Source organism: Macaca thibetana, chromosome 2, assembly GCF_024542745.1.
Source record: "Macaca thibetana thibetana isolate TM-01 chromosome 2, ASM2454274v1, whole genome shotgun sequence".
In the NCBI taxonomy this organism is placed as follows: domain Eukaryota; kingdom Metazoa; phylum Chordata; class Mammalia; order Primates; family Cercopithecidae; genus Macaca; species Macaca thibetana.
The window spans coordinates 16,293,012-16,319,169 of NC_065579.1; the positions used below are offsets into that span (position 1 = coordinate 16,293,012).

The 26,158-nt window shown below is 41.0% G+C and overlaps 1 protein-coding gene across 5 annotated transcripts in view; it reads left to right on the forward strand.

Moving 5' to 3' along the window:
* Positions 1–26,158, forward strand: part of OSBPL10 (oxysterol binding protein like 10) — a 327,946-nt gene that overhangs the window by 129,266 nt on the left and 172,522 nt on the right. For 3 of the 5 annotated variants that reach the window (XM_050779384.1, XM_050779383.1, XM_050779387.1), the window contains exon 4: positions 21,727–21,918. The exons of 1 other annotated variant lie outside the window; for it this stretch is intronic. In XM_050779384.1, coding sequence (XP_050635341.1) covers positions 21,727–21,918 — 192 coding nt within the window. Of the gene's footprint in view, positions 1–3,233; positions 3,374–21,726; positions 21,919–26,158 lie in introns of all 5 variants that reach the window. One more of the 5 variants, XM_050779388.1, reaches the window with a different exon arrangement.

Here is a 26,158-nt window from a genome sequence, read left to right on the forward strand (position 1 = left end):
GGAGAAGAGATTGAGGAGAATGTTCTCTTGAGGCTGAAGTTTGACAGCTCGTGTGAGTCGTGCTGGTCTGGGTAGGACTGGCAGAGCCTTGGCTCAGGCACCTTCTGGCCCTTCTCATGGGCTGTAGCCACTCTGCCAGGGTGTGGACCGACAGCAGCGCCTCCTCCCTTATCCTGCTACGGGCAGGTGCGGAGAGAGGCTCTTGCCGGTTTCCTCTTCATTGGTCATCAAAGGGAAATGATGGAGGGGCTAGGGCTGAACTGGGAAGTGGGATTGGAGGGGCGAGTTGACTCTTCAGCTTTCCTTCACGTCCCTGGCTGAGAAAGAAGTATATCTCTCTTAGGACTTCCCGACACAGCCTTCCAAGGCATCAGGGATTTCTGTACAGTGGGAAACTATAAATATTTTCTCCCCCCAGTGGGATGCATAGTACAGACTGGTTAAACTTGAGGAAGTGTTTTTTTTTTTAGAATCTGATTTTTGAAATACAAAAGAATGTTACTAGAGCGTTCCTTGGCCTTTGAAATGAGAAAAAGACATCTGTCTTTTCTCTTGTGAAATTTTTTTTGCAACGTTAGGTACTGACCTTGGATAACGGCTTTGATTGTCTGGTTTTGAAGCCAGTGTCATGTTGTTCATGCTTTCCTTATTACTTCTTGTACCAAATTATATGCAGACGCAACACATTAATGGGGGCAGTTCAGGAATGGAAGAAACTCGAGTATTCTACTCAGTCGTTCTGTCGTTGGCCTTGACCTTGAGCTGTTCCCTTTTTTTTGTACTTCAGTTTCTTATTCTGTAAAGTAGAGGGAGCATTTCCTTCTCTATTTTATGGAGACATTGCAAGGTAAGTAAATTAATGCTTTTGGAGAGGTTTAATCAAAGACAGGTTCAGTAGCTATTAATATCATGATTATAATGATGCCATGATGACGAATAGTATAATTGCCAGCTTTATTTGCAGAGGGGGTTGTGAGAGTTACCTGGGAGCGCTCTGCCGCTGACCTCTGCTCATTTCTATGGAGAGTGAAATTTCTCTCTCACATTTGTTTTAATAAGGTAGAATTTGGTTTCCTTTTTTACATGTTGGAAGCTTTTTGCTGCCCCTTGGCTATTTGCCCCCCACTCTGTTCTCCAGAGTAACCATTCTGGGCAAGTAAATGTGAATATTGTTTTCAACCAAAGGGGAAAGTGGGGTCGTATTTTATATTTTCTCTCGTGATTTATTGTTTTTGTTTTTTGTTTGTAGTTTTCACTTAACTAGGTCTTGGGAATTTTTTTCTTTCTTTTTCTTTTTGAGATGGAGTCTTGCTCTGTAGCCTGGGCTGGAGTACAGTGCTATGATTGTGTAGCTCACTGCAGCCTCAAACTCCTAGGCTTAAGAGATCCTTCTGCCTCAGTCCCCTGAGTAGCTAGGACTACAGGTGTGTGTGACCATATCCAGCTAGTTTTTAATTTTTTTTTTTTTTTTTTTGAGACAGAGTTTTGCTGTGTCACCCAGGCTGGAGTGCAGTGGTATGATCTCAGCTCACTGCAACCTCCGTCTCCTGGGTTCAAATTATTCTCCTGCCTCAGCCTTCTGAGTAGCTGGGATTACAGGAATGCACCACCACACCCAGCTAATTTGTTAATTTTTAGTAGAGACAGAGTTTTACTGTGTTGGCCAGGCTGGTCTCCAACTCCCAACCTCAGGTGATCCACCTGCCTCGGTTTCCCAAAGTGCTGGGATTATAGGTGTGAACCATCATGCCTGGCTAAATTTTTGTAGAGAAGGAGGCTCACTGTGTTGCCTAGGCTGGTCTCGATCTCCTGGCTTCAAGCAATCCTTCTACCTTGGCTTCCCAAAGTGCTGGGATTACAGATGTGAGCCACTGTACCCAGTCCAGTCTTGGACATTTTTTCATGCCAGTGTTTGTGTATATGTATGTGTATGGAGCTGTCATTTAAAATAGCTGCATGATATTTAGTGGAATGCATATAAGTCTTATCCAATCTCTCGTGTAACAATGTTATAGCAATCTCTTGGTGGGTATTTTTTTGGTTATATAGTAGACCCTTGAGCCTAGGAAAGGCCTTGTTACGGTATGAAGTGAGACCTTGGTAAGGCTAGTGAAACCTAGAATTCTAGACCTAGAATTATCTCTAAAACACACACAGGCAGGACCAGAAGGAATCTTCTAGTTATGCCTCTGTGTGCTTTAGAGATAATTGCTCCATTTTTCTGGGCCTCAGTTTTCTCACTAAAAGGGAGGATTAGACTTGAAGATATACTCAGATCTTATCCAACTTTTAATGTTATAAATGTATGCTCAAATTGCCCGTACTATCTATTGCTGTGTAACAAACTTCCGCAAACTTAATGCCTTAAAGCTACAATCCTTTATTTAGCTCATAGCTCTGCTGGACATTTCTTCTTATCTGGGCAGGCTCAGTTGATCTGTTGACAAGTGGGTTAGGGGAGCTTGTGTTCCTGGATGGCCTCACATGTCTAGTGGTGGTTGGTTCTGTTCACATGTGACTTGGCAGAGTTTCAGAGGTAGCAGGAGCAGAAGATGAAAGGCATCTTGAAGCCTAGGCTTGGAACTGACACAATGTCACTATGATCGCAGTCTCTTGGACAGAGCAAATCACACGGCTAGCCAGATTGAGGTGGAAAGAGCCACCAAACTGGCCCTGAGACCACCCAACTCTGAACTTTTTGCTAAGTAATGAAAGGGATCTTGAAGTTTAGGCCACTGTCAGACAGTTTTCTGTTAACTTGCAATGGAGAAGGGTTCCTCACTGACATGTATGTGTCACTATTAAGGATGTGATTAAATGAAGAAGAGAAGCAAGTAAGGTGTACCTTTCCTTCTATTTCATTTTAATGTATCAGACAATATTTTAGACCATTGGCCGTGCTTTTAGATGGCCTTGCATTCTCGGCTTTTGGCCAGACATGCTTTTTCAGCTGTTCTATGTTAATCCTTAACCTGAGCAAGAGGTCAGAGCAGGGAGCAGGCACGTGGGAGGCAGTCATTGCTCCCATTTATTCTGGGGCAGAAACACAATTAAGAGGTTGAAGGAGCGGCTCTGGCCTAGGAACATGTTATTCTTTAACCTGGTTACTTTTTGTTTTAAATGCAATAGGGCACTTGAGAGTAGTGGAGCATGAGTTTTAAAAATAACTGACGAAAAACGTCACTGGGTGGAACTGGAACCAGATAACGGAATTCATGTTCTTCATGTTTCAGATGAGACTCGCAATGCATTTTCTACCATGACCTTGAACTTGCCCTATGTCTTTATTGGAACAAGCTGTGGGGAGCTGGTAGTGGGAAAGGGAAATGTGAAATTCTTCCAGGACAAGCAGAGAGTGACAGCAGAAGAGAAGGTAAAACGTGTGCCTGAGTCAAGGAAGGCAGTTCAGCAAGAGGTAAACTTAAGGAAAGACCACAAGGGGTTATGCCAGAGTATATAGAACCCTACACCACCATGTCCAGGACCAAAGGAACAACAAAGCTTCAGGGCAGGTGTCCCCTGAACTCAACCCTGATTCTGCATCATCTTGTATAGCACAAACTGGCGACACCTGTGACTTTGCGTTTCCCACGGTCCCTGCTGCAGGTAGGCTCAGCCTGAGGGAGGTGCTGGCAGGAGCCTCGGAGGCAGGGGGCGCTGGCGTGCTTCTGTCGTTCAGCTCACCTTGGGAGAGCTCTGGACTGCGTCCCCCCGGCTCCTCGTTCCATAGGCAGCCCTGCTGTGTGTCTGGTCTTGCAGGTTGGCTGCAGCTTCTGGGCCCTGCTTCCAGCCCCTCTTCCCGTGATCCTGTAGCCCTGGAGGGTGTAGCAGTTTCCCACGTAGCTGATCTTCAGGTTGCCTTCCTCTTCTTGGCTGTTCTTTCTGCTGTTCCGTCCTCTGCGTAACTGATTTTCCATGTTAAATTCCCTCACTGAGACACTTCCGACTTCCTGACCGGACAAAATCTTGTTGACTCAAACTGTCTTCTCTCTGTGTGTTTAGTGTGAAGGGGTCTATGTCTTAACCACTCATTTGAAAGACTTATTGGGAGTCAATGCAGATATGGATTGGGGTAATGCCAGTGAGTAGTTTAAGGAAAGGACAGCTCTGAGGAGGGCACTTGAGAAGGTTTGCTACCACAGTGAGAGAAATAATAGGCCGGGCCTGGTGACTCACACTTGTAATCCCAGCACTTTGGGAGGGCAAGGTGGGTGGATCACCTGAGGTCAGGAGTTTGAGACCAGCCTGACCAACATGGTGAAACCCCGTCTCTACTAAAAGTACAAAAATTAGCCAGGTGTGGTGGTGCCCACCTGTAATCCCAGCTTCTTGGGAGACTGAGGCACGAGAATCGCTTGAACCTGGGAGACTGAAGTTGCAGTGAGCCGAGATTGTGCCGCTGCACTCTAGCCTGGGCTACAAAATGAGATTCTGTCTTTAGAAAAAGAAGAAGAAAAAAGAAAGGAATGGGAAGAATTGCAGATGACTTGTGAGTGGAGGCTGAGATGGGAACCACCTGGTGGATAAATGATGTAATGAGAAAGGGGAGAATGAGACATTGGATTGGGGGATCCTCGAAGTGGCAGCCCTTTGTGACAGTTGGAAATCTGAGTTATTTTGAGGACTCACGGTGGAGATTTGTGGTTCTTCTGAGAAGAGGTGACAGTTGAAGACACAAAAAAGAAGTTCTTTGTAGAGAAAAGTCCATACGAACAATGGAAGGCTGGATCTTGGGGTTCACCCATAGTTGGAGGATAGAGGAATATAGAGGACACTGATGAGCTAAAGGATATACACTCAAACACAGGAGGAAAATTCGGATGGTTTTTCATCCCAGCTTTGAAAGGTGGGCATGCTCAGGTGCACCAGAAGCTGCAGAGAAAGAGAGGGGCATTTGGGATAAGACCTTTGGATTTGCCCAAAGGATAGTCAAGAGAGTGGTATGTTTATATGTGGCTACTAGCACTAGATTAATTGTTCCAAATAGGATTTATTTATTTATTTATTTATTTATTTATTTATTTATTTATTGAGATGGAGTTTCGCTCGTGTTGCCCAGGCTGGAGTGCAATGGCATGATCTCGGCTCACTGCAACCTCCACCTCCTGGGTTCAAGCGATTCTTGAGTCTCAGCCTCAGCCTCCCAAGTAGCTGGGATTATAGGTGCTCACCAGCAGGCCCGGCTAATTTTTTTGTATTTTTATTAGAGATGGGGTTTTACCACGTTGGCTAGACTGATCTCGAACTCCTGACCTCAGGTGATCCACTCACCTTGGCCTCCCATAGTGCTGGGATTATAGGCGTGAGCCACTATGCCCAGCCCCAAATAGGATTTTTAAAATAGCCATTTCTGGTCAGATGCAATGGCTGACGCCTATAATCTCAGCACTTTGGGGAGGCCAAGGTGGAGGATCGCTGGAGCCCAGGAGCTTGAGACCAACCTGGGAAATATAGTGAGACCTTGTGTCTACAAAAAATTAAAAAATTAGTGTGGTGTGGTGGCATATGCCTGTGGTCCCAGCCACTCGGGAGGCTGAGGCAGGAGGATTGCTTGAGCCTGGGAGGCAGAGGTTGCAGTGAGCAGAGATGGTGCTGCTGCCCTCCATCCTGGGTGACAGAGCGAGACCCTGTCTCAAAAGAAACATAAATTTTAAAAACAGCTATTTTAAAATTTTGTCATGGTTCAGTTATTTCAGATTTGCATTTTGTAAAGCACATATCTCATCTTTTCAATGCCTTGACCGCAGTTGTGCAGGATTCCTCCTGAAGTCAAATAAGTAATGCACAGGTGAGCCAAAGAAACTTGAAATGATAGCAATCCATGGATAGAAAAGAGCCCGCCCTGCTGTAAGTGACAGGTTTTGGGAATCTCTGAAAAGCATCAGTTTGCCCATGTTGCTCCTTCTCTGGGTCATGCAGAACAGTAGAGATTTTCAAATCTGGACTTGGTGGAGTGACTATGCCTTTTTTCTCTTTTTAATGTGTGCTGTCTGGGACTCATGCTTTGCAGCTCCTCTTGGTGAAGTCTGAGACAGAACTGCTTCTTACTGAATTCTGCTCTGTGTGTAATAAACAGTCAATGTTATAAGGAAATTGAGGAATAACAGAATTTATTAGTTTAACTTTTTTCTTATTATAAAAGCACTATAATTGCACATAATAAAATGTGGAAAATAGGCCGGGTGCGGTGGCTGAAGCCTGTAATCCCAGCACTTTGGGAGGCCGAGATGGGCGGATCACGAGGTCAGGAGATCGAGACCATCCTGGCTAACATGGTGAAACCCCGTCTCTACTAAAAAATACAAAAAATTAGCTGGGCGTGGTGGCGGGTGCCTGTAGTCCCAGCTGCTCGAGAGGCTGAGGCAGGAGAATGGCGGGAACCCGGGAGGCGGAGCTTGCAGTGAGCTGAGATCCGGCCACTGCACTCCAGCCTGGGCGACAGAGCGAGACTCCATCTCAAAAGTGGAAAATAGAGGAAAGAAGATCCTGGTCTCATCTCTCTAAAACAACCACTTTAACAATTTGGAATCTCTTCTATTGGTGGATTCACTTCCTACTTTAGTAAGTAATTTTGAGCCATTGCTTCTGGTATCTCTCAGTGTTTATCTAGTTGCCCTGGGTATACAGTTCTGCCTACATGAAGGAGAAATAAGAGCAGCTTTATTGTAAAATATTCTGTATGTCCCACATACCTTGTGGAATAAAGAGAAGCCCTTTCAGGGTGAGCAGGAGAAAATGGAGGCAGGCAGACAGACAGCATTAGAATTGCTGGTGGAGGGTTCCTGGATCCTTAAGGTGTTCGTTTTTATTTTCATTTTAAAAAAATTGATGTGAAAATCATATGACATAAAATTAACCATTTTATTTATTTTATTGAGATAGGGTCTTGCTCTGTCACCCAGGTTGGAGTGCAGTGGCACAAACACGGCTTACTGCAGCTTCGACCTCCTGGGCTCCAGTGATCCTCCTGCCTCAGCCTCCCAAATAGCTGGGGTTGCAGTTGTGCACCACCTCGACTAGCTAATTTTTTAAAAAAACATTGTTTTTTTTTGTACAGATGGGGTCTTGCTATGTTGCCCAGGCTGGTCTTGAACTCCTGGCCACTAGTGATCCTCCTGCCTCGGCCTCCCACAGTGCTGGGATTATAGGCGTGAGCCACTGTGCCTGGCCCAAATTAACCATTTTTAAAGAGGACAATTAAATGATGTTTAGTACGTTCATTATGTTGTACAGCCACCACTTCTATGTAGTTCCAAAACAATTTTTGCTATCACAAAATAAAACCCTGTGCCCATTTGCAGTTACTCCCCATTTCTCTTCCCTGAGCCCTTGGCAACAACCAGTCTGCTTTCTGTTTCTATGGATTAACTATGCTAACTATTTCATGTGAATGAAATCATATGTGACATTTTGTGTCTGACATCTTATTCTTTATCATGATGTTTTTGAGTTTCAACAACAATGTGGCATGTATCAATACTTCATTCCTTTTTATGGATGAATATTGTTCCATTGTATAGATTTGTCACATTTTACTTATCAATTTATCAGTTGATGAAAATTTGAGTTATTTCTGCCTTTTGACTATTGTGAATAGGGCTGCTATAAAAATTTGGGTATATGTATTTGAGTCTGTTTTTAATTGTTTTTTGTAAGGCATTAATCTTATTCCTCACTCTTTGGGTCGTAAACTGTACAGGCTGAGCCAGCTTACTTGGATCATGGCAGTTCACGGTTGGAACCAACACATTTTGCTTGCTGCTAAGCAATTCTCTGCATTATAATGATTTAAGTCACAATCCCAAAGATAATACATGGGTCTCCTTTTGCCTGACTGGTGCTTTGTTACAGGAATCCTGGTTCAGCATCTTGTCCCTACGGTGTGAAATGTTAGACTCTCAGCCATCTTATTATAATTGCTCATGGGGAAAAACCATCTTTGTACTGCTCTGCTCAACAGCAGATCTTTGTTATGTAGCCCCAGACCCTAGCGTCCCTGTCCCTTGCCTCATCTGCCCTCTCTCTGCTCAGAGCATCTGCACTCATGGCTGCTGCCTGTGTTTGATTTAGAACTCATGGTCCAGGGCCACCAGTGACTGTGGGAGCTGTTCACATGTGACTCCCTGAGCACAGAGTATATGTCTTGGAGATACCCAATCATGAACTTATGATCAGATGTGCTCTATTTACAGTGTCTAGATTGGTCCTTTGTCTGGAAATGTATCTCTGTATTCCTCAACGTAGCTCTTGATACACTCGAGGAGGAAAGGAACTTTGCTGTTATGCCAACTGGAACTTTAGCTTTTAGAATAAATTGGGGCAGGAAAGAAAGGAAGGAGGGCCAACAATGATCAGAGGTGTCAGATTAAAGCAAACATACCATTTTGCCACTGTCTAGCACTCTGAAGTAATGGGTATTTATTGTTTTAGATGGGTTCTCCCAGAAGGCAGAGCCTCAGGGATGAAGGTTCGGGTGCAGGAATGTGATCCCGGAAGAGTAGAATAAGGAGAGCAAGAGAAACAAAATATGGAAAGAGACAAACCCGGGAGGTGTGCTAGTGTGCTGATTATAGCTGTGGGCAATTTAAGCTGAATCCCACTGGCGACCCTTGTAGGAACCACATAGAATATGCTTCAGAATTCTCTACCCCAGACACAGGTAATGGGATTATTATCTCCTGGCTCCCATCTCCCATTGATCAAGGGCTGCCCCATGGTGGGAGGTGGGTGGGGTTAACTCTCTCTTGCATGCCTAGATTTGCACTTGTACTTGGCTGAACAGTTGGCTGTGGACTTTCCAAACAGGCTTCTGTAGAAGAGTCCCAGGTCAGAAGGTAGGAGGTAAATAGCACAGCCGAGTCCTCATGCTGTCTGTGTGCCAATAGTTGGCTCAGCAGCCAGGAGTTAAAATGTGGATTGAGAGGGTGTAAGGCAGGACACACATGTGTCCAGTATGTGTAATTTCCACATTTTTTTCATCTTTTTGTTGCCGCTTATAGCCACCTCCTGTATCTAAACCTAAATCAAGGTTTTAGGAATATCCCAAAATGATAGCGTTCTATTATGGAACGTATTCTCAGCCTGGCTGTCGGTGAAGGTCATGTTTTTGTCCCCAACCCCATCACTTCTCTTTTGCTCCTCCCATATCAATTTTGATGGAATTAGGCCAGTTGATCCGTTAGACTTAAAGCCACTAAGTCTGTTAAAGCTGTAGGAATCCAATTAGATTTTAACACTAGATGAAACTCTTAAAAAATGAATAATTTGGACTCTTCAGCAGGTAGCAGAGTCTCTGGGGACAGGAAGAAATGAGAAAAAGTCTCATGTACTATCATGCAGGGAGCAATAAGACTTTAATTTTCTTCTTCATGTGCTCTAAAGTCTGCTATGACAGTGACGTGCTGGCTCTGAAGCCATAGTAGGAGTCGTAGTAGGAGCTTTTGTGTGTTATGTAAAGCCCAGCAACTTTTCTTTTGCATTTCCTGTGAGGATCACTCTGTCCCTGGAGTATTAACACAGAGCCAACTTGCTCAGGTATTGACACCTGGTAGCCATGCCACTTCTGTAATGACCCCGGAGCTTCTTGCTGAGCCAGTATTTGCACTGGTGAATTGATGGAAACTGCATTTTTAGAGCTCACACATTAGGGACACTCCAGGGTTCTATGATTATAGGGCTGAGATACTTCAAGAGAAGTCCTAAGTCTTAGCTAAGGTGATGTGGAGACATCATTCTTTAATCAAAACAGCAAAATCATCAACCATTATGTCTACAGACCTTAAGTGTGTGTGTCGTTTTAACTTAGAATCTTTACCCACCAGTCTTTAGATAAAGTTCCAAGGTCCATTCGTCAAGTGTGGGCTTGCTGCTAGAGTTTCTGCATCATCTCCCTGGTGTAAAGCATATCTATTATGTATTACTTATAATTCCTGTTTTGATTTGTTTAAAGAATAGGGCAGCTTGATTACAGAACCCTTCTAGAGTTTTAGAAAGAGTTTTTACTTTTTTAGTTGTCATACCTGTACCTAATTCAATGGCTGTTTTTAGCAACTCACTTTTATTGATATTTTTCAAATCATACATCTTAGTTTCATAAAGACAATTATTTTCATACTTTTATTGGTTTCTTTATTATTTAAATTGTGTAATTAAAATAATAAGTACAGCAGCAGAAATAGAGTAGGGACTAAATACTGTTGGCTGTTTGTAAACACCCCGCTCAGCTGGTGGGGCAGAGTGTGCAGGCATAACTAGAGAAAGGCTTTGAGCCTAACACGGTCAGCACTAAAATGCATCAGTCAGTAGGTTTTGGAAGAAATGTGGTGGGACATCCAATTAGTTGGTTAAATTGAGGACACTGAAAGCATCTACGACAGCTTTTCTAACTCTGCTACCTGAAATCCTGAGACGGGGCAACACAAATATCTTCTCATTTAAAATGGCCTAAGCCTCTCCTGGGTTGTTTCTAACGGCTCCATCCACACACTTTCTGCGTGGAAATCCTGGCGCCCATGGGCAGTCCTTCAGGCTCTTATTCGCTGGCCCAGATCTGCAGATTTCAGTGACTGGAATGACAGCAGCCTAGTGCCTGAACCACAAATACCGCTAAAGATTCCCTGTCTTGAAATTGTTGGTAAAAATGGAGAGATCTGAGAGTGAGTCAGGTGCTTTCCTTTGTGCTTCAGAAATTAGTAGAAAAATAAATAAATAAAACTAAGTAAGTGAATCTTGTTGGCTCCGTTTACTCAGGTCCTATGTCTGGATTCAGGATTCTTAAAAGTTCAAGACAGGATCTAAACGTATTTGTGTTTTGAAAATAAGCCTAGGCCAGGTGCGGTGGCTCATACCTGTAATCCCAACACATTGGGAGGCCAAGGCAGGTGGATCACATGAGGTCGGGAATTTGAGATCAGCCTGACCAACATGGAGAAACCCTGTCTCTACTAAAAATACAAAATGAGCCAGGCGTGGTGGTGCATGCCTGTAATCCCAGCTACACAGGAGACTGAGGCAGGAAAATCACTTGAACCCGGGAGGCAGAGGTTGCGGTGAGCCGAGATCGCACCATTGCACTCCAGCCTGGGCAACAAGAGTGAAACTCCATCTCCAAAAAAAAAAAAAAAAGGCCTCGCTTAGTGTTGGCATAAGCCTGTGAGCCTGCAGTTTATTTCTGCTTTGGCAAAAGTGCCTTACTGAGAATTAGGAAGAGATTAAATCTATGTATATAAGACACCTGTGTATGTGTTCCATACTTATAAAAAGCACAGGAGAAAAGAGGAAGCCAAATATCAAGACCTCCTAAGATTCTGGCCAAACACAATGTTTTTAGGAAAATTACCTCATGGATCCACGGGTTATAAGGTTTCTGTAGCCTCCTGTGGCTATCACCATAGGTGAGTTAGTAAGGTGCTATCTAGCCAGACTTCCTGTGTTATTAGCAAAACTCGCATTTTTATCTTAACTTCATCAGCAGTACCAAGCTCGGAATAGTAATTAGTGGGATTTATTCCACAGCTCCTGTAGGAGTCTGCACGCCGCTTGGGCATGTTGATGATGTCGTGATTTAATTTTTTTAGCATGAAACATTTTGAAACACAAGTAGGCGTGCCCTTTTGAGCTTGGCATTTTTGTGCCTGAGCATTTGGGAAGGAGATAATGATCTCTTAGTAGACAGGAGTGCTCTGTCAGAGATTAGTTATTGATTTCAAGAAAAAACAAATTTGCTTCTTGAAATGTTCTTGGAATGACATTGGACTTCTCATCCCATGGCTGATTTGACCCACTGGTAGGAGACAGAAGTTTAAACATAAAATAGGAGCCCTTGCCCCCATGTTCCTGAGTGATCATTTATAGAATTCCTCAGCACGCACTTGCCTTTTGTTCTGTGATTCATTTCTGGCATAAGTATCTTCGAGTCGATTACAATGAGACATGAGAAGAAATAGAGCAGAGAATAAATCACGAAATGCCCATCTTCAGGGCAGTAGTAATACAATTTTACGATGAAAATTATCCAGTCGAAATGATCCGTTCCGTGTAGACATAAATAAATTGTATGCAAATAACAATTTAATACCTGAGTATGACCCTGAGGAGAAAGCTTATTGCAACCCATTCTTCTAATTTGCTTGTCATTCTCCATGTCTGCCTCAGCCTTAGGTGGTACCAGGCATCTGGCTTGCCTGGCAGCAGTCTGTAATTTCTAATTCAGGAACTAGTCTCTCCCATCCCTTATCTATATTGCTCTGTGCTTTGCTCACTTCCACCTCTGCCACTCTGTCCATCTTGCTGAAACACGCCAAATGAACTCTCACCCCAGGGCTTTTGTGCTCTGTTGAGATTCTATGTAGAATGCTCTTACCCAGATGGCTTGACTCACTCCTTTACTTCACTGATGTCTTTAATCAAATGTTACCTTCTCACGAAGCCTTCTCTGGCCACCTGTCTAAAATTGGAAAGCCGCCTCAAGTTTGTTTTCTTTTTTTCTATCCCTGCTTCATATTTTACCTATTTACCTTTTTAGGGGGTGGTGGGTGGGGAGGACCTCTTTCTCTCACCAGGATGCCATTTCCACGAGGACAGGAGTGTTTGTTTTGCTCATTGTTGTACTTCGTTCCTGAGAGCAGTGCCTGGCACATAGTAGATGTTTATTAAATACTTGCTGAATCTCTGAATAATGTGAGTTGGTTGGTGTTGTGCCAGGTTGCTTTTTGGACATTTCATGTTTATGTATGGTAGGTGTGGTGGTATGTATGTCTTTTCCAGACTCTTCTGCCTATTTGGAAAAGGAGAAGAGACAGTAATGAACCAGTGTTGATATTTTTAAAATTAGGTTTTCAGGGAAGAGGCAGTGGTTTAACCAGTGATAAAAGTTGAGGTTGGGGGGATTTATTGCTCTTTATTTACCGCATTCATAGCTTTTGCAAGGTGAGGCCCTGTATCAAATTCAACAGAATACACCATGGCTGGTTAGATAACGTCTCTGGCCTGGGAAAGGCCATCCTCAAGGGGAAGCAGTAAGCCATGGAGACAGATGACTCCTGAGTAATGCACATTAAGTGCTATGCGTGGCGTAGTCTACATTTTGTTTGTACATCTATATACATACTGCCCATCAAACGTTACTCCTGTTATTAGGAATAGTTAATTAAAAACCATATAAACAATTAAAAGTATTTAGCTCCATGTGGTTTAGCCCTAATGAGCTTATTGTTTAAATACCTGAGAATTAGTATGCTATGTTGGCCTTTGATATTAAAAAGTAATTTTTTTCCAAGATGCTAACTCAGCTCCCGGTTATGGTGTTCCATAGAGAGTTGTGGTGACTTTTTTGGACCTCAGTTGAAGACAGCTGAGTGAATTACCTCAAGCGAGGCAGTGAATCCTCATGTCCTCATCACCTTCCAAGGCCCTACCACCTAATAGCATCACTTTGGGGTTAGGATTTCAATATATGATACATGAGGTTTTTTTTTTGGGTGCAGTCTTGCTCTGTCACCCGGGCTGGAGTGCAGTGGCGCAATGTCGGCTCACTGCAAGCTCCGCCTCCCGGGTTCACACCATCTGCTGTCTCAGCCTCCCAAGTAGCTGGGACTACAGGCGCCCGCCACCACGCCTGGCTAATTTTTTTGTATTTTTAGTAGAGATGGGGTTTCACCGTGTTAGCCAGGATGGTCTCGATCTCCTGACCTCATGATCCACCAGCTTTGGCCTCCCAAAGTGCTAGGATTACAGGCTTGAGCCACCGCGCCCTGCCACAATATATGAGCTTTTTTACCGGGGAGGGGACACAAATATTTAGACTGTAATATGCACATATATGTATGTGTTTGTGTGTGTGTGTATTTCCATTGTAGCTTTGTTAATATTTGTATCTGGTTGGGTGAGTTCTTCCCTTTTGCTCTCCTTTTCAAAATTAACTTGACCTTTCATGAAACTTTATTCTTCTATTTACATATTAGAATAAATTTGTTGAGTTGCTCAAAAAATCCTGCTGGAATTTTTATTACAATAATTATAAAGCAAATTGGGGAGAACTGACATCTTTACAACATTAAGTTGTCCCATCCATTTATCTGATATGTGTATTTCCATTTTCTCAATTCTGCATTGATTTCTTTTCATGGATTTTTTTTTTCTCTATAAAGTAAAGGTCTCGTATACTCCCTATTTGGTTAATATTGTACATCATAGTTTTTATTGCTATTGTGAATGATATTTTCTATTTTCTGATTGGTTATCACTGATATGAAGGAATGCTGTTGGGTTTTCTAAATTCATCATATATCTGACAACATTGTGAAACTCTTTTTTTTTTTTTAAATAAAACAGTCACATCTACAGTGATTGTTTTCTAGTCCTATTTTGTTGACTAGTGCTTACAGTAAACAGTGGTAGTGAAATTCTTGTTTCTAATATTAAAAGGAATGAAGCTAATTTTTAAAAAATTAAATATGATTTAAATATGATGGTTACTGTAATTTTTTGGTTTGTAGCCTAATTAAGAAAATTTCTTTTTATTCCTAGTTTTCAGATTTTTTCTCTATTAAAATGGCAATTCAGCATTTAACGGTCTCTGTGTTATGTTACTATATATATAAAAAATAAAATTATTTTCTTTGGGGATCCGTAATTCTAGGAATATAGCCCACAATTGCCCTACTTTCAAAGGAGTGTTGTGTGTTTATTTTTATGATGATAAGTGGTTAAGTTGAAGTTTTGGGTAAGAATAAAGATAAAAATGTGTAACAGTTGTCAGCTTTCTTCCTTTCTAGCAACTATTTTAAAGTCTGCCCTGTGTTAGATACTATTTTGGATGATGAGGTCCTTCTTTAATTGTGAAGGCCCAGCTGGAGGGGCTGAATCTCTAATCAGGTGTTTTCTGAGTTGAGTCTTGGATGAGATTTATAATTTGGGTCCGAGTTTTGTATGATTCATTTACCTTTTGGGAGCTGTAGACTTTAGATCTATAAAGGGAAAGGACTAGACTAGAATTATGTCTGAGATTCCATCTAGCTCTAAAATTGCATAGTTCCAAAGCATGAGAAATGCAGCGAATTGAGCTTCGTCAGCAGAAAGAGAGTCTTTCATGTTTTCAGAATAAAGCATCCAAAAGGAGTCTTGGTACTTGGAATTGCAAGGCCCCCAAGCAAATGGTGTGGATGGAGGATGCAAAGGGGAGAAGGTGGAAGGTTTTGAAATCACACTTGACACTTCTGGGTGGATCTGTGGCAAGTGGCGAGAGAAGGGGGTCAAATGCACAAGGACAGTGCTTTCAGTTGAGTTGGGACCTTCAAGTTTGCCCTGGAGATTGACTAGGGATTCTAGAGCAGTTGAATTAACTGTTAAAGAAGAATCAGCAGGATTTATTGGCAAGGAGGTGGGGAGGGTGGAGGGAGGGGGGTTAGATGATTGGGGGATGGAGGAGTTGAAAATGATGGGAGGAAAAAAGCAAAAAATGTCAAGTTTTGTTTCTCACTATTTGTAGGAAATGAAATATATGCATTTGCTTGTGACAGTTTTTCAGGAATCTGCCATTTGCATGCATACTCATAGATTCAGGACAGTGTTTAGAAGCAGGCTAGAGATGTCGTCTCTGGAAGAACCACAATTTTTCATTTGCATACATATTTGCATGCATTTATGTTGCCATTTGAGAGGGTATTGGTATAAAGTTAGTGAAAAATGTTTAAGATATATTAAAGATTTGAAGATGAAATTTGAGGAAGAAATTTTCTATGCCTGGTTACTTAATATTGAAACTGTATTTCTGGATGAAAACAGGAATTTGGAAAAGTAGAGCTAGAACAAATTTGAAAAGCTAATCATGGAAATGAACTTGGAAAATTTCCCAGTTTTAATTCTACTTTAGGTCTGTTTAAGCTTGAAAGAATAGACAACTAAAAAACAAAAACAAAGCAATGCAAATTAGGTCAATATGAAGCTATTAAGCAAAATACTGGAATAGATTCATTTAAGAAACGGTTCACATTTTATTCAGATGTTGACTGTCAGGAAAGTGAAATTCCAACTAATTTTAATATACTATTTTAAAAATTGTTATGCTGTTTCTTTTTGTTGATTTTGAAGTATATTTGCTTTTAGAGGAAAAGGATTTTTATCCTTAGCTTTCACATATTTAGATATGGCACAATTTTTTTAGAGGAATAGAAGAAATACAATCCAATGATTTTAGTTGGTTAAATTTGTTCTTCAAAATACATTTCCAGACTTGTTGGATTTTTCTGTTTCCCTTGGGCTATTTTTTTCTGAAATATAGTATCTTTTTTTCCTCCTTGCTATGAAGGAATTAAAGGAAGTGAGGAAAATATGTTTCAAAGTAAATGTCATTTGAATATTGTTACAATTAGTTGGTGCTCAGAAATTTTTCACATCAGAAAAATTTTCTACAGTAGATGTGGTTGTCTCAAATGTCTATTTGAGATCTTATACCCCCTTTCCTCCCTTGCCTCCTTTTAATGCTAGTTCAGCAATTACAAACTTTTGATACATGTCTTAAGAGGTTTTTAGGACCAGCTGATCTTTTCTATTTGGAACTTTGTTTATTGCAAGTATTAAGGGAAACTTTCCATTATTTAAACTAATTATTTCTTTTTGGTAAACCATGTAGATTGGATTAATTTATAGGGAACTTTGCTTTCTATAACAGGTGGGTTTCTGAAAATGTGAAATCATATTTTAAGTGCATTTTTTTTCTCTGAAGCAAGTGGTTTTTTAGTAATTAGGATGACTATCTTTTAAAGTTAAGGAAGCCTTAAGACTGTGACTACTTAAGATACCAAGGACCAAAATGGCCATATAGTTCAGTCAGGGACCACTTAACAGCCATTCACCTATAATGAGGCTTGAAGACCTCATTTTATTTATTAATGATGGTATTTATTGCATACTTTATGACACATGCTTTATGTGTCTCTTCTCATATCTTTCTCCAACAACCCAATGAAGTAGGTAATATTAAACTTTAGAAAGGAAGATACCTACATTTTCTAGGTTACACAGTTTGCAAGTGGTGGAGCCCAGATTTGAACTCAGGCAGTTGACTTGAGAAAGTGTGCTCTTAACCACTCCCCACATTGTCCATAGTACTGGATTGGTACTGGGCCTGTAGATGGTCCAGTGCTTCTCGCTCTAAGCTTTCTCGCACTTGGCTTCTATCTCCCAGGCTTGTTGCCCGTTTACCTTGGTTGGACAGATTCTTTCTAATGATTCCTCTCCTTTTCCAAGAATGCTCTCCTTTCCTAAATGGCGGTTTTGGCCAGCAGATACAAAGAGTATGTGTGTTTTGTCTTCTCTTTGCAAACTTGGGAAATTTAGGAATCATTCAATGAGAATGGAGGGAAAGACCAAGAGGCCTGTGTGATTGTGTGCAGATGCCTGGACAGGCTGTGAGCATTAGCACTTGGTCTCACCCGCTCCCACACTCTTTTTTGCTGTCACCCCATCATCAGCCAGGTGCTTATGAAGCGAGGGGACATAAGGAGTAGCCAGATGAGCACCGATGGCTGTGTGAGGGACAATTCTCCTAAGCAAAGGATGAAGAAACTTGCTCTTGACTCAGAATTTCCCACAGATGGCACACTTGGAGTTTCTAGTCACCCCCACTGAAGTAAATATTTGGAACAAAAACCTGCCATGTTGTTTCTCAGACTCTGTTAATATTTTAAATTAATAGCAAAAATAGGCTTTTATGACATGCAAGCATAATTTTGAAACAAAACCTGGAGATTGTAGACAGGCTGCCTTGTGGAAACACAGCCTGCTCGTTTATAGTGGCTACAATTTGCTGCCTTTCTCACTTGTTCTTGTAGTGACTGTGGGATTTACCAAGGGTAAGACTTTTTTGTTCATGTTTATCCTGAAAGGAGGCATGGATGTGAATTACACTGTGAGAATCCCCAGTTAATGGAAAATTAAAGGCTTTTTGACTCAGATTTACTGCTTGTAAATTCAGATGACAGCCAACCATTAAATAATGATCATGGGGTTAGACATTCACCATGGAATAATTTTGCTCTTGGGTGAATTTCTTGATTTATTGCCATTCATGGTGATACTGCTACAGGCAAAGGTGTCTATTGCCAGAGCTGTCTTCCTCTCTGATTTCTGATGAGTCCTTATTTCTACTCAGAATTAGGGGGTGTGTGTGTGTGTGTGTGTGTGTGTCTGTCTGTGTGTTTTCCCTACAATCTTGATATTTAATGGCTGACCCTGTAAGTATTTAATTATGTTTTGGGCTTCTGACCAGTCTGACCCTATAGAAAATAAGAAGGTCAGCGACTCAGCAACTGCTTATGATTTTGTGCTAAGCAACTTCTTAACATTTTAAAAAATCCATAAGGTTTTCATTGTTCAAGTTTTCAGTGATATTAGGAAACAAACGTTGTCCATGCAGCTTCTACATGTCAGGCACTGTGCTAAGCATTTTATATGCATAATCTAATTTAAATTTCATGATGATGTTTAAGGGTCAATGTTATTATTTCTCTTTTTAAAGATTAGGAAATTGATGCTTAATGAGAAAGCTTAAATAACTCACCCCAGATCACGTGGCAAGAACAGGGGTTTGGTAGGGGAGAAGTGGGGATAGAGGTGTGTGTATGAAGAATGAAACTTATGTGTCTGGTTTCAAAGCCCAGGGAAAGAAATCTGCCTTTTCCTGGACTGGAATAAGCCTCGCTGACAGTCAAAATATATTTCAGTGGACTCTTAATACTTAGGCAAATTTACTGTTATTAAAGAAATATCCTCTTTCTCCCTCTACTCTCCAAGTGAAAAGATTGAAGCTGAAAGTAGGTGATTATTATAGCTCATTTTGATCAAGATATATATAGTTCTTAGACCACACATTTCTCCAATTACCTAACATATGGTTATTTCCTATCTTTATCTGCATTCTAATTCATTATGTCCAAGTCAAATCCAGAGAATCTTTACAATCTGCGGTATTTCAAGGTGAACCAAAACTCTGATTTCTACCCTGGCTCTCACCCCACTCCTCCATCCCCTGGTGATCTGTAGAATGATGAATCATTAATGTTTAACAGTGTTTAGAGCTGTGCTTGTTAGCTGAGGCCTGAGGCTAAGACTACCTCGGTATCCAGACTGTTGAGTTGCTATGTCGTGTGCTGCCTTGCCTGTCTAGCTTCCCAAAGCCTACTCAGGCTTCAGGCCCATCACCCTTGGAACATCCTGCCGTGACGAGATGAGCTCACTTCTTTGACATTTTCTGGCTGTATTGCCAAATTAGCCCCTGTTATGCACCATCTTGTAAGTGTGCATCTGTGTATGTTTCCCTCCGTCTGTCTCTGTATATTTGCATCTTACATCCCCAGCAATATTATAGGTATCTATGGTGAAAAACTGTCTCATACATTTTGTTTTCTTCCTGACACTACACAGTATGTATTTACCTAGGCACATAGTAGGTATTCAGGAAATCTTTGAACTGTAGGAGCTAGATGATTTCTACATTATCTAAGTTGCCTTTTCTCAAGCTGAGATGAAGTATAGGAACAATTAGAATGTAAAGTTTATGCAGAATTAAAATGTTTGCAATAGGGAATACATTCATATAGTTCAAAGTGGAAGAATATAAAAAGTATACAGTGAAAAATTCTCCCCTCTTCTGTTTCTACCCTCTCATTCCCTGCTTCTGCACAAATAAACAGCCACTTGATAGTTTTATATGTATCCTTCCGCAGTATGTTTGTTTTAAGCAAATAATTTTCAACAAGTTAAATAACAAAAATACTTATGTACCTCATGTTGGAAAAGCTATACTTTGCATACTATAGAACAATTATGTGCCTTCCTTCACTTAACTATCTAGCTGAGAGATATTTCCAGATCAATTCGTAGAAACCTCTCTCATTATTGTTTTATAGCTTGGTAGTATTCCATTACATAGATGTACCATAATTTATTTAACCCGTCGCGTGCTGACGGACATTTGGATTGTTTTCTGTCCTTTGCCATCAAACATAGTGCTGCGGTGACTAACAGGGACATAGAGCATTTCACCTGGCTGCAGGTATGTCTGGAGGATACATTCCCAGACGGGATTGCTGGAGCCAGGGGAGATATGTTTGTATCTGTGACGGGTCTGCTGATTGCTGTTCTCAGGGTTTTGCCATCTTTTTGACTTCCACAAACTTGTTTCTCTGTGGCCCTGTTGACAGATTGTGTACTCAGACTTTTGAATTTTTGCCAATCTGATGGGTGAAAGATGATTATCTAAAGTAGTTTGAATTTACATTTATCTTCTGAGTACAGTTGAACATATTTTCCTATGTGTTAAAAGCCCTTTATATTTCTTTTTTTGTAAGCTGTCTTCATACCTTGGCCCATTTTAATAATTATTTCCAGCTCCACAATTTTCCTAGTTTATAGGTTGGCTTTGTTGGTGGTCGTAGTGGGGTATTTTGTTGGTCTATTTGTTTCCTTTGCAGAAGTTTCCAGTTTTTAGGTAATCAAATTTATCAAGATTTTCTTTTTTCTGTTCTTTTCTCTTTTTTGAGACGGAGTTTTGCTCTTGTTGCCCAGGCTGAAGTGTAATGGCGTGATCTCGGCTCACGGCAACCTCCGCCTCCCAGGTTCAAGCGATTCTCCTGCCTCAGCCTCCTGAGTAGCTGGGATTACAGGCATGCGCCACCACGCCTGGCTAATTTTGTATTTTTAGTAGAGACGGGGTTTCTCCATGTTGGTCAGGCTGGTCTCGAACTCCTGACCTCAGGTGATCCACCTGCCTTGGCCTCCCAAAGTGCTGGGATTACAGGCGTGAGCCATCGCACTCGGCTAAGCTTTTCTGGTATAGCTTTGGGATTTCAAAGTGTTAGGCCTTTCCTATCCCATGGTTACAAGTTTTCTTCTAGTACTGTTAGTTTTTCTTAAATCTTTGATCCATTCGAGGTCTGTGATCTGGGAGATGAATCCAGCTTTGTTATTCAGATGGCTTCCCAGTTATCCCAACATTTACTGAAAAATCCATCTCCACTAAGTTGAGATGCCGTTTTTATCATCAGCTAGATTGTAATTTGGATTATATATTACCACAGGATGAAATGTAAACACTGGACTAACAAATGAGGAATAATTGGTGGACAGCTTAGTTCATGCATACAGCCGACATTATTAAGCACTTAATAAATTAAACAATTGTGATATGCCAGACCTTGGGGAAATAAAGATGAGCATGAAAGCATCTCTTAAGAAAGTATAACTGGATAATCAATGTAATCTGGATGCAGTGGAATAAGAGCAGAAGAGAGGCTGAGAAAGCCAGGGAAATGCTTCACAGAGCAGGGAACACCATGCTGAGTTTCAAGGTTCAGCAGAGGCTGACCAGCCACAGAGGAAGGGCATTCTGGGAAGAGGAAATAATAGGTAGAGAGGCAGAGCTCCATGAGCGTCCATGGTGTGTGGGTCGGGGAGGGTGGGGGGCAGGATTTTGAATAGCTGTTCATGGCCATCATGTAGGACAGGAAGCACAGTTGGAGATGAAACCAGAAGGACAGCTAATGGAAGGGGCAGTTCAGTGAGTATCTGTGGGATTTGGGCATGCAGTGTTGTTATACCTCCCCCGTACCTTCATCTCCCTAAAGAGATGTGGGGGAAAGATGAAGAGGTCCAAAATGAATAGAAGCCAACACTTAGTTGTGTTCTGCAGGTCAGTTGTTGAGTTTTGACACCTGTTGCTTATTCTAGAGTGCTCCAGGCTCCCGAAGCCGAAGTCTCACTTTGCTCCCACATGGAACACCCAATTCTGCGTCTCCCTGTAGCCAGAGACACCTCAGTGTGGGGGCCCCCGGTGTTGTCACAATCACGCATCACAAGTCGCCTGCAGCCGCCCGAAGAGCCAAGAGTCAGTATTCCGGCCAGCTTCACGAAGTCAGAGAGGTAGGCTTTGCTCTCCTACTAGGTTAAGCAGCCCCGGGGAGGTGGGGGCTGTGACAGGGGCTCTGCCGACTCCTCTTCCTTTGCGCCGTCTTGATTTATGGAGAGAGGACCAGCAGCAAACCTCCCAGCTACACCGCTATGACAGTCCCTCCTGGTTTAAAAAAAGTTAATTGTTCCTATTTCTTCTTAGGTTAAGCGAATTGTTAGGAGACTTCTCTCAGAATTCAGAAAGCGGAGAAAGCAAGCGTACAAAAATATGGATGTAAATGGAAGTACAGTTAAATCCACGCTTGTAGCAAAGACTAGGCCCAACTCCATGGATAATAAGAAAATAGCTCTGGGTGTTTTGAAACTCAGGAAGTGTCGGACATAACGCAGATTCCCCCCATTTTCTGCCCTGCTTCACTTTTTCTCTCCTCTCCTCCTTCCCTTCATAGACACACTCCACGGGGGGTGTTGGGTAGTGAAAAGAATACTGTCCTTGAAGTCAGAAGACTGTTGTTTAAGAGCATCTCTTTTAACAGCTCCAAACCTCTGTTTCTATACCTGTAAAATGGAAATAAAACAGGCTTTGCCAGCCTTCTCTGGGGAAATAAGAGGATCATTTGTGATAATGAAAACTCTTTAATTGTGCCTTATAAAAGTGACATGAGGTTCCGTTTAAATTTTGCTTTTGATGCACTGGGAAGTCATCAGTTTGGGGATCCCACATCCTTAGTATCCCTGTCATCCTCTGCAGCTGTTATAGAGAACAGACTCTCAAATAAATGATGTTGGTTTTGGTTGCCTACTTCCTTTGAGTGCTGAGATTTTTTTGCTCTGCAGCTTACTTGGGTACAGACCAGTTTGCTTTCCTCTTAGAGAAAGTGGCAGGGCTCTTCCTCTGTGTCACACAGAATGAGACTCCTAGACTAGAGTCTTGCTGCTGCTTGAGTTAGCATGCATCTTGCTTTCGTTTTTAAATGTCACAAGCCAGGTGTAGTGCTCTGATAGCTGACTATCTTGGTTCTGAATCTGGCCCAGGAAGGACAGTCTAAAATCAGAGTCAAATCTGTAGATGCATACGAAAGACACATTTTTTTCTTGAAAGATTTTACATGTATATACTCTGTCTTGCCTAATAAAGAAAAAGTACAGAGTCAGAATTCTACTGGAATTTTCAGGTAGAATGCTTACTTTGAAATAGTCATCCTGATGTGTTAAAAAGGAAAAAAGTGGGCCAGGCCTGGTGGCCCATGCCTGTAATCCCAGCACTTTGGGAGGCCAAGGTGGGTGGATCACTTGAGGTCAGGAGTTCGAGACCAGCCTGGCCAACATGGTGAAACACCATCTCTACTAATAACACAAAAATTAACTGGGCATGGTGGCACGTGACTGTAGTCCCAGCTACTTAAGAGGCTGAGGCAGGATAATCGCTTGAACTGAGGAGCCAGAGGCTGCAGTGAGCCGAGATAGCCCCACTGCACTCCAGCCTGGGCAGCAGAGCGAGGCTGTGTCTCAGAAAAAAGAAAAAGAAAAAGTGGCTATTAGCTTAATTGTGTTACATTAGTTGATATGATGAATGATTGTGCACGGGTTTATATTTCTTTTTATTTTTCTTAGCACCTTTTCAAAACATTGTATAATGAAAAATGTTCAAATATATGCAAAATAGAATAGTAATGCAACCCTATATCCATCACCTTACTTTAACAATTTAAATTTTCCGTTGTTCTTGTTTTATCTATTTTTAATTCCCCCACCACTTTATTTTTCCTGCTAGAGTATTTTAAAGAATAGTTAAGTTTTATAAAAAGTTCCTGTTAGATAAATACCGTTACATTAACTGGCAGTGATAAAATGATACAACACTTAACTATGATACCATCATTTCACTTTTATGTAGACCTCATTGCAGATTAGTTTATGAGTCATTTGAAACCGTGACCTTGAACAAAGGCAGGTGAAAGTTTATGGTATTTTGATAGTTTTCTTTATTGTATTATAATGAATCTCTGTAGACTTACTGTTATAAATGATAAGCCTGTATGTATGAAAAAAAATTTTTTTTCTTAGGACTCGTGTGTATTGAGCAGTGACCTAAATAAAGGTTGAGGTACTTTAGCATGATTAATTAGTAGCATTTGATTCAACAGAATCTTTTCCACCTTCATTTAAAAAGAATTCAATTTTTTAAAAGAATAGAAGTATGGCTTTTGTGTGTGGTTGTACAAAGAAGTTTAATTTATACAAAGTCTATAATGCAAGTTTATATTGCAAAAAATGTATTAAGAAAATTAAAATTACATATAATTCTACCTCCCTACAGGTAACCACTGTTAATCTTTCAATGAATTTACTTTTGGGTTTTTTCCCCTATATATTACAGATGTAGATACGTAAAAATCTATACAGAGTGATCTAAATTTTGTAAATGAATACATGTATGCTTTTTTTCCCTTTATATTGTTTTTTCTCTGTTGTCTATCTATTGGGGAAAGCTATTGAAATTTCCCATAGAGTTTCATGATATGAAAAATAATTAGGTGAAACCAGGTCCGGTGGCATGCACCTGTAATTCCATCTACTTGGGAAGCTGAGGCAAGAGGATTGCTTGAGGCCAGGAGTTCAAAACCAGCCTGGGCAACACAGCAAGACCCCATCTCAAAAAGGAAAAAGAAAAAGTAGGTGAAATGCCTCTATAGCCATTTGGTTTGGTTTTTGTACTCTTGGGTGATGGTATATTTCTTCAGGTCCTTGCTTTTTGTATATTGATAACTTTTATTACTCAAAATTTAAGTAAGATTGTTGACATATAAGTGCCAACACTGGTAATGGAGAGAACTTTAGGGTGCCGAGCCCCTTTAGGAAGAGTTTAAAGTTTCAGTCCTCAGACACTGTGTCCACCTTCACTCCTGATGGGAGATGGGTAGCTGTTCTGTGGTGTTTGTCATTTTGTGATGTGGCCAGGTCCACCTTGGGAACTATCCGAGCAAATTGCACTCATACTAGAAAGTTCCGCAGTTATTAATTTCAGAGCAAAAAAGTCACTGCTTTAAGGTTCCACTGTATTTATCTATAAAATAGCTAGAAGAAAATGGAATAGCATTTTTAACCCAGCTGTTCAGGGAAGATAAACTTATGACCACAGAAGCAATGGAGAAAATCATCATACACAAGACAGATGTGCCAGAATATCAGGAGAATAAAAGAGAAATAGCCCAGCCAAAGGCAATAGAGTAAATAGTAAATGGAATGCTACAGCATTGGTGAAAATAATGGGACAGTTTGAAAGATTAAATGGTTATCCAAAATATAAAGAATTGAGATACCAAAGGTTGGAACCCAGCATCTTCTCAGGAAGTGGTTAGGAGAGATCAGTATAGGGAATTTCAGAGACTGTCATCATGAGGAACAGATATATTCTCTTTAGCAATTCAAGAAATGAAAATTAAGGCAACTGTTTGTGAAATTATCAGAATTAATTCTAGCCCATTATTGGTTGGGGTAGTAAGAAATGTTGACTGTGCTGCAGATTGTCTTTTTGCTGCAATCTGGTGATGTATAATAAGAATGAAACATAAACTGCATTGCCAGTGACCCATACATTTCCTGCTGGGAATCATACCTGAGGAAACAATTTATGGAACTGGGACTAGGAGGAAGAAAATTAATTTGGATAAAGCTATTCATACTAATAAAGGCATAGATTCAATACAAGACATTAAGGGAATGACTAAACAATAATACATTTTAGATTCTTAATTACTCTATAGTAATTTAAGATAAGAATCATGTCAGTATTATTACTACATGGACATGTATGCATAAAATGAGTAGGAAAATAAGTATACAGAATAATGTATATACATTGGACCCTATAGTCATATTAATAAGCTCCAGAAGTTGTTTAAAACAATGATTCCCAGAATTTTGGATTTTCCTTGCAAACGAAGTTTTAGAAATAGAATTTTAGAAGCAACATAGTATTGCTATTTTAAAATTTACCCAGAAAGGACATTTTGAAAGTAGTCATAATCTCTGGTTTCCACTATCTCGTAAAAACATCTTGATGCCCCCAAAGGAATATAATCTCAAATAAAGAGTCATTTATTGCATTGAATAAGAAGTCTTAGGGGGCTGGGTGCAGTGAATCACGCCTGTAATTCCAGCACTTTGGGAGGCGAGGTAGGAGGATTGCTTGAGTCCAGGAGTTCAAGACCAGCCTTGGCCACACAGACTCCATTTCAAAAAAAATTTA